Here is an 8,553-nt window from a genome sequence, read left to right as displayed (position 1 = left end):
TATTATACAGTGGTGATGTCACCGCTCTCCAGATATCAGGTATATTATACAGCAGTGACATCACCGCTCTCCAGATATCAGTTATATTATACAGCAGTGACATCACCGCTCTCCAGATATCGGTTATATTATACAGTGGTGATGTCACCGCTCTCCAGATATCAGTTATATTATACAGTGGTGATGTCACCGCTCTCCAGATATCAGTTATATTATACAGTGGTGATGTCACCGCTCTCCATGTTTCGGGTATATTATACAGTGGTGATGTCACCGCTCTCCAGATATCAGTTATATTATACAGCAGTGACATCACCGCTCTCCAGATATCAGTTATATTATACAGTGGTGATGTCACCGCTCTCCAGATATCAGTTATATTATACAGCAGTGACATCACCGCTCTCCAGATATCAGTTATATTATACAGTGGTGATGTCACCGCTCTCCAGATATCAGTTATATTATACAGCAGTGACATCACCGCTCTCCAGATATCAGTTATATTATACAGTGGTGATGTCACCGCTCTCCAGGTATCGGGTATATTATACAGCGGTGACATCACCGCTCTCCAGATATCAGTTATATTATACAGTGGTGATGTCACCGCTCTCCAGGTATCGGGTATATTATACAGTGGTGATGTCACCGCTCTCCAGGTATCGGGTATATTATACAGTGGTGATGTCACCACTTTCCAGGTATCGGGTATATTATACAGCAGTGACATCACCGCTCTCCAGATATCAGTTATATTATACAGTGGTGATGTCACCGCTCTCCAGGTATCGGGTATATTATACAGTGGTGATGTCACCGCTCTCCAGGTATCGGGTATATTATACAGTGGTGATGTCACCGCTCTCCAGGTATCGGGTATATTATACAGTGGTGATGTCACCACTTTCCAGGTATCGGGTATATTATACAGCAGTGACATCACCGCTCTCCAGATATCAGTTATATTATACAGTGGTGATGTCACCGCTCTCCAGGTATCGGGTATATTATACAGTGGTGATGTCACCGCTCTCCAGGTATCGGGTATATTGTACAGTGGTGATGTCACCGCTCTCCAGGTGTCGGGTATATTATACAGTGGTGATGTCACCGCTCTCCAGATATCAGTTATATTATACAGTGGTGATGTCACCGCTCTCCAGGTATCGGGTATATTATACAGTGGTGATGTCACCGTTCTCCAGGTATCGGGTATATTATACAGTGGTGATGTCACCGCTCTCCAGGTATCGGGTATATTATACAGTGGTGATGTCACCGCTCTCCAGGTATCGGGTATATTATACAGCGGTGATGTCACCGCTCTCCAGGTATCGGGTATATTATACAGTGGTGATGTCACCGCTCTCCAGGTATCGGGTATATTATACAGTGGTGATGTCACCGCTCTCCAGGTATCGGGTATATTATACAGTGGTGATGTCACCGCTCTCCAGGTATCGGGTATATTATACAGTGGTGATGTCACCGCTCTCCAGGTATCGGGTATATTATACAGTGGTGATGTCACCGCTCTCCAGGTATCGGGTATATTATACAGTGGTGATGTCACCGCTCTCCAGGTATCGGGTATATTATACAGTGGTGATGTCACCGCTCTCCAGGTATCGGGTATATTATACAGAGGTGATGTCACCGCTCTCCAGGTATCGGGTATATTATACAGTGGTGATGTCACCGCTCTCCAGGTATCGGGTATATTATACAGTGGTGATGTCACCACTTTCCAGGTATCGGGTATATTATACAGCAGTGACATCACCGCTCTCCAGATATCAGTTATATTATACAGTGGTGATGTCACCGCTCTCCAGGTATCGGGTATATTATACAGTGGTGATGTCACCGCTCTCCAGGTATCGGGTATATTATACAGTGGTGATGTCACCGCTCTCCAGGTATCGGGTATATTATACAGTGGTGATGTCACCACTTTCCAGGTATCGGGTATATTATACAGCAGTGACATCACCGCTCTCCAGATATCAGTTATATTATACAGTGGTGATGTCACCGCTCTCCAGGTATCGGGTATATTGTACAGTGGTGATGTCACCGCTCTCCAGGTGTCGGGTATATTATACAGTGGTGATGTCACCGCTCTCCAGATATCAGTTATATTATACAGTGGTGATGTCACCGCTCTCCAGGTATCGGGTATATTATACAGTGGTGATGTCACCGTTCTCCAGGTATCGGGTATATTATACAGTGGTGATGTCACCGCTCTCCAGGTATCGGGTATATTATACAGTGGTGATGTCACCGCTCTCCAGGTATCGGGTATATTATACAGCGGTGATGTCACCGCTCTCCAGGTATCGGGTATATTATACAGTGGTGATGTCACCGCTCTCCAGGTATCGGGTATATTATACAGTGGTGATGTCACCGCTCTCCAGGTATCGGGTATATTATACAGTGGTGATGTCACCGCTCTCCAGGTATCGGGTATATTATACAGTGGTGATGTCACCGCTCTCCAGGTATCGGGTATATTATACAGTGGTGATGTCACCGCTCTCCAGATATCAGTTATATTATACAGTGGTGATGTCACCGCTCTCCAGGTATCGGGTATATTATACAGTGGTGATGTCACCGCTCTCCAGGTATCGGGTATATTATACAGAGGTGATGTCACCGCTCTCCAGGTATCGGGTATATTATACAGTGGTGATGTCACCGCTCTCCAGGTATCGGGTGTGCCGCTGTCTTGTCATGTGATTGGTTGCGCTGTGCGTCGTTGTGTTGGGGCTTATTCGCTCCTCTCTGTCTCAGTGTGAGGAGCAGAAGATCCCGGCCGCTCCTGGATTGGTCAAAGGTGAATTAAAGGAGGAAGAGGAGCTACAGGCGCAGGAGGAGGTAGGAGACGTATTCTACAGCTATTATAGATATAATAAGACCCCAGAGTACCCCGATAACAAACATCCTCTGCCCGTAAACACGTTGTGGCCCTTGAAGGACACCTGACAAGGATATACAGCGGAACCGGAAGTGTCCATCCACTATATAGACACATTCATGCTTTCCTCAGTATCGGACATGTGTCAGGGCAGGGGATCTGCTCTCTCCATACTGGGACGTGACCTCGTGGCTGCAGACCCCTGCCTGGCTGCAGACCCCTGCCAGGATGCCCCCGCCCGTATTGTCCCCTGTATTAGAGCATGGCTTCTCCATGTAGAAATGAGAGCACAAATAAGCACACACCCCTGGGTCAGAGGGGGTCTGGTCGCTGACGGCAGCCCCCCCTGGGTCAGAGTGGGTCCGGTATCTGACCTGAGATGAAGAGGGTGTTGGTGGCGGATTAAGGGATGAACGTGGTGCAGAGGGCGGTGGGTGGATCCGGGGATCATCCGATGATCTCTGCCTGATCTAACAATGTTATTTCTTTATTTTGCTGTGGAAAAGCTTCGTATCAGGACCCTAATGACGAGGATGGCAGCCATGGACCTAGAGCAGGTGAGTGCTGGGCAGAGGCTACGCAGGACGTGTGCCGTGCCGCACTGAGTGCTCCTCTACCTGCGCGGGGGCGGTATCTGAGGGGTGGGGTCATGTTGGGGGCGGAGCCGGTTATCAGGAAGCCCCATGTAATTGTACGGTGCCCTTTGTCCCTGCAGGGTCGGCTTACCGCCAGCATGGTCGGGCAGATCGTGGGCTTACAGTCACATGAGATAAAACAGATGGCGTCTGAATACGCGGAGAAGGTCGGTCCTGCTCTTCTTAGATGGTCCGTCACCTCGTCGCAGCGTTGACTCCCTGGGTCTTTCAGAAATCCGAGCTTAGCGCAGAGGAGCGAGCAGAGCACATGGGGCCGGTGCAGCAGCATCGCAGGAACGTGGCGTCTCTCAGCAAGCAGATCAGCCAGAAGACCAAGGTCCTGGAACAGGTACGCGAGATGGTCGCTGGGCACCTGGCTCCATCCAGAGTCCCCAACTGCGGGAATCATCGGGAGGAGGTTTATGGGCACAACAGTGACGGTGCCGCTACAGTGGGGTCACCCTGACATCCGGGCTGCTGCAGGCCTCAGTGTGGAGCTGACAAACAGCCCTCATATCTCAACTTCCCATGAATGTAAGAGACTTGGTTACATATCGCGGTGCAGTAGACTGTGGCATGAACAGATGGAGCGTCCATGACCGCGACTGTATGCGTTTCCCGCAGACTCCTCAGTGGCCGTCTTGTGACAGCGTGGCGCTGCGTGTTCCCCCGGACTTCTCCGGTGCCCGCCTTGTGACAGCGTGGCGCTGCGTGTTCCCCCGGACTTCTCCGGTGCCCGCCTTGTGACAGCGTGGTGCTGCGCGTTCCCCCGGACTTCTCCGGTGGCCGCCTTGTGACAGCGTGGTGCTGCGCGTTCCCCTGGACTTCTCCGGTGGCCGCCTTGTGACAGCTTGGTGCTGCGTGTTCCCCCGGACTCCTCGGTGGCCATCTTGTGACAGCGTGGCGCTGCGTGTTCCCCCGGACTCCTCGGTGGCCGTCTTGTGACAGCGTGGCGCTGCGTGTTCCCCCGGACTCCTCGGTGGCCGTCTTGTGACAGCGTGGCGCTGCGTGTTCCCCCGGACTCCTCGGTGGCCGTCTTGTGACAGCGTGGCGCTGCGTGTTCCCCCGGACTCCTCGGTGGCCGTCTTGTGACAGCGTGGCGCTGCGTGTTCCCCCGGACTCCTCGGTGGCCGTCTTGTGACAGCGTGGCGCTGCGTGTTCCCCCGGACTCCTCGGTGGCCGTCTTGTGACAGCGTGGCGCTGCGTGTTCCCCCGGACTCCTCGGTGGCCGTCTTGTGACAGCGTGGCGCTGCGTGTTCCCCCGGACTCCTCGGTGGCCGTCTTGTGACAGCGTGGCGCTGCGTGTTCCCCCGGACTCCTCGGTGGCCGTCTTGTGACAGCGTGGCGCTGCGTGTTCCCCCGGACTCCTCGGTGGCCGTCTTGTGACAGCGTGGCGCTGCGTGTTCCCCCGGACTCCTCGGTGGCCGTCTTGTGACAGCGTGGCGCTGCGTGTTCCCCCGGACTCCTCGGTGGCCGTCTTGTGACAGCGTGGCGCTGCGTGTTCCCCCGGACTCCTCGGTGGCCGTCTTGTGACAGCGTGGCGCTGCGTGTTCCCCCGGACTCCTCGGTGGCCGTCTTGTGACAGCGTGGCGCTGCGTGTTCCCCCGGACTCCTCGGTGGCCGTCTTGTGACAGCGTGGTGCTGCGTGTTCCCCCGGACTCCTCGGTGGCCGTCTTGTGACAGCGCGGCGCTGCGTGTTCCCCCGGACTCCTCGGTGGCCGTCTTGTGACAGCGTGGTGCTGCGTGTTCCCCCGGACTCCTCGGTGGCCGTCTTGTGACAGCGTGGTGCTGCGTGTTCCCCCGGACTCCTCGGTGGCCGTCTTGTGACAGCGTGGTGCTGCGTGTTCCCCCGGACTCCTCGGTGGCCGTCTTGTGACAGCGTGGTGCTGCGTGTTCCCCCGGACTCCTCGGTGGCCGTCTTGTGACAGCGTGGCGCTGCGTGTTCCCCTGGACTCCTCGGTGGCCATCTTGTTGCGTTTTTGAGTCCATTACGCTGCAGTTTCTTGTCTCTGATTTCAGTTAAAGGTTAAATCCTCAGAGCTGATGGTGGAACATGAAGAGGCAAAGAAGAAGCGATCAGAGGTGAGAGGACTCTCCTCCCCCAATCTCTCCCCTCCTCCCCATCCCCCCACAACCTGACTGCCGTGTCCGGGCCCTGCCCCCTCCCTCGACTGGTCTTTGCGTCCCCCTCGCTATCTTCCTCGCAGTCCCTGTTGCCCCTTTACCTCTGTTTCCTCCTACAGGTTACAAGTTTCAGTGAGAAGTTGGATGCGGAGATGTCTCAGCTGGAGGAGGAGGAAGGCACAGCGGATCCGGGGTGGGTGCAGTCTCTTGTATGGGTCTTGTGATGTGACAGTGGGGGATTATTGGGGGTGTCGGGGGTCCCGGTGTCGTGCCCCGCTGTGTGATGTCTGTGTGTCCAGCCTTCTGCAGGAGCTGCGTGCGCTGGTGGCTCTGAACGAGTCTCTGAAGTCTCAGGAGCAGCAGTTCCGGGCTCATTGCCGGGTGAGTCTCCACACACTGCCACGTCCCCTCTGGACCGCTGCCACAGTCACTTGTAATCCACCCCCTGCCGTCCACAGGAGGAGATGAGCCGTCTGCAGGAGAACATTGACACCCTCAAGGCTGAGACTGTGGAGAGCGGGGAGGAGAAGGTGCGGAGCCGGCGGCTGTGTGAGCAGCCCCTCGCTGTCTGGACGCCGCGGCTCTTAGGATCTCATCGTGTCTTGTGTTTTCAGGAGAGATCATCGTTGTTTGAGCAGCAGCACAGAGCGGAGCGTGAGAAGCTGCAGAAGATCCGGCTCCTGCTTGTGAGTGATGGCCGGACCCTGCCGGGACCTCCTAGGGGACCAGGTGTAGAGGATCCCTGCTACTGAGACGCGTCATCTTACCAGTCAACTATCTGCTGTTGTCCTGGGTGCTCATCCCCGTCTTCTGCTGCAGGCTCGGCCCTCTGTCTGTCGGGGCGAATGTCGCCGCGGGCTCGGCCCTCTGTCTGTCGGGGCGAATGTCGCCGCGGGCTCGGCCCTCTGTCTGTCGGGGCGAATGTCGCCGCGGGCTCGGCCCTCTGTCTGTCGGGGCGAATGTCGCCGCGGGCTCGGCCCTCTGTCTGTCGGGGCGAATGTCGCCGCGGGCTCGGCCTTCTGTCTGTCGGGGCGAATGTCGCCGCGGGCTCGGCCCTCTGTCTGTCGGGGCGAATGTCGCCGCGGGCTCGGCCCTCTGTCTGTCGGGGCGAATGTCGCCGCGGGCTCGGCCCTCTGTCTGTCGGGGCGAATGTCGCCGCGGGCTCGGCCCTCTGTCTGTCGGGGCGAATGTCGCCGCGGGCTCGGCCCTCTGTCTGTCGGGGCGAATGTCGCCGCGGGCTCGGCCCTCTGTCTGTCGGGGCGAATGTCGCCGCGGGCTCGGCCCTCTGTCTGTCGGGGCGAATGTCGCCGCGGGCTCGGCCCTCTGTCTGTCGGGGCGAATGTCGCCGCGGGCTCGGCCCTCTGTCTGTCGGGGCGAATGTCGCCGCGGGCTCGGCCCTCTGTCTGGGCGAATGTCGCCGCGGGCTCGGCCCTCTGTCGGGGCGAATGTCGCCGCGGGCTCGGCCCTCTGTCTGTCGGGGCGAATGTCGCCGCGGGCTCGGCCCTCTGTCTGTCGGGGCGAATGTCGCCGCGGGCTCGGCCCTCTGTCTATCGGGGCGAATGTCGCCGCGGGCTCATGACCGGGCCATTTTACGTTTTTGTCTCTTGCCAGAGCCATCAGTTTTTTATTTCTCTGTGGATATGGCGGTGTGAGGGCTTTTGCAGGACGAGTTGCACTTTTGAACGACCCCATTGGTTTTACCACATCGTGTACTGGAAAACGAGAGGAAAATTCCGTGTTCACTGAATGGTGAAACTGCGCTGCCATGCTGATCCTCCAGGTCATTATGAGCTCGTAGACTCCAATCATCTACAGCTTCTTTTTATTTAAAGTGGTGAAAAAAAATCCAAAGGGTTTTTTTTAAGCAAAGTCTCCATGTTCAGAGGCCCGCCGCGCCTCCATGTTCAGAGGCCCGCCGCGCCTCCATGTTCAGAGGCCCGCCGCGCCTCCATGTTCAGAGGCCCGCCGCGCCTCCATGTTCAGAGGCCCGCCGCGCCTCCATGTTCAGAGGCCCGCCGCGCCTCCATGTTCAGAGGCCCGCCGCGCCTCCATGTTCAGAGGCCCGCCGCGCCTCCATTTTTCGGGATCTGGGGGTCCGGTGAGGCTTATTTTTTGTGCGCTGAGCTGATGTTGTTATTGATACCATTTTGGGGTAGATCCGATGTTTTGATCGACTGTTTATTGCATTGTTGCGGTGACCAAAAAAGTTATTCTGGCGTTTTTATTTTTTTTCTCATTACGCCGTTTACTAATTGGATCAGCTCTTTATATATCTTGATAGATCGGGCGAGTCTGAACGCGGCGATACCAAGTGTGTGTGTGTGCGTGTGTGTGTGTATATATATATATAATGTATATATGTGTGTGTGTGTGTATATATATAATGTATATATGTGTGTGTGTGTGTGTGTGTGTATATATATAATGTATATATGTGTGTGTGTATATATACAGTTATATGAAAAAGTTTGGGCACCCCTATTAATCTTAAGTTTAATGTTTTATAAAAATTGGTGTTTTTGCAGCAGCTCTTTCAGTTTGATATATGTAATAACTGTTGGACACAGTAATGTTTCTGCCTTGAAATGAGGTTTATTGTACTAACAGAAAATGTGCAATCTGCATTCAAACAAAATTTGACAAGTGCATAAGTATGGGCACCCTTATCATTTTCTTGTTTTAAATCCTCATACCTACTTTTTACTGACTTACTAAAGCACTTTTTTTGGTTTTGTAACCTCATTTAGCTTTGAACTTCATAGCCAGGTGTATGCAATCATGAGAAAAGCTACTTAAAGTGGCCACTTGCAAGTTGTTCTCCTGTTTGATTCTCCTCTGAAGAGTGGCATCATGGGCTCCTCAAAA

The 8,553-nt window shown here is 54.5% G+C and overlaps 1 protein-coding gene across 1 annotated transcript in view; it reads left to right on the top strand.

Annotated features, from left to right (window-relative positions):
- The first annotated feature begins 2,766 nt into the window (after positions 1 to 2,766).
- LOC141247108 (coiled-coil domain-containing protein 93-like) overlaps positions 2,767 to 8,553 on the top strand; it is a 33,796-nt gene continuing 28,009 nt past the window's right edge. Inside the window, exons 1-9 of the mRNA XM_073669188.1 lie at positions 2,767 to 2,889; positions 3,436 to 3,486; positions 3,645 to 3,731; positions 3,797 to 3,913; positions 5,584 to 5,646; positions 5,808 to 5,881; positions 5,988 to 6,069; positions 6,147 to 6,218; positions 6,303 to 6,374. Of these exons, the coding sequence (XP_073525289.1) occupies positions 3,454 to 3,486; positions 3,645 to 3,731; positions 3,797 to 3,913; positions 5,584 to 5,646; positions 5,808 to 5,881; positions 5,988 to 6,069; positions 6,147 to 6,218; positions 6,303 to 6,374 (600 nt within the window). The 5' untranslated portion in view covers positions 2,767 to 2,889; positions 3,436 to 3,453. The remainder of the gene's footprint in view (positions 2,890 to 3,435; positions 3,487 to 3,644; positions 3,732 to 3,796; positions 3,914 to 5,583; positions 5,647 to 5,807; positions 5,882 to 5,987; positions 6,070 to 6,146; positions 6,219 to 6,302; positions 6,375 to 8,553) is intronic.

Source organism: Phyllobates terribilis, unplaced genomic scaffold, assembly GCF_046119375.1.
Source record: "Phyllobates terribilis strain yellow unplaced genomic scaffold, ASM4611937v1 Scaffold_2781__1_contigs__length_107266, whole genome shotgun sequence".
Classification (NCBI taxonomy): domain Eukaryota; kingdom Metazoa; phylum Chordata; class Amphibia; order Anura; family Dendrobatidae; genus Phyllobates; species Phyllobates terribilis.
This window is presented reverse-complemented; position numbering and strand designations above follow the sequence as displayed.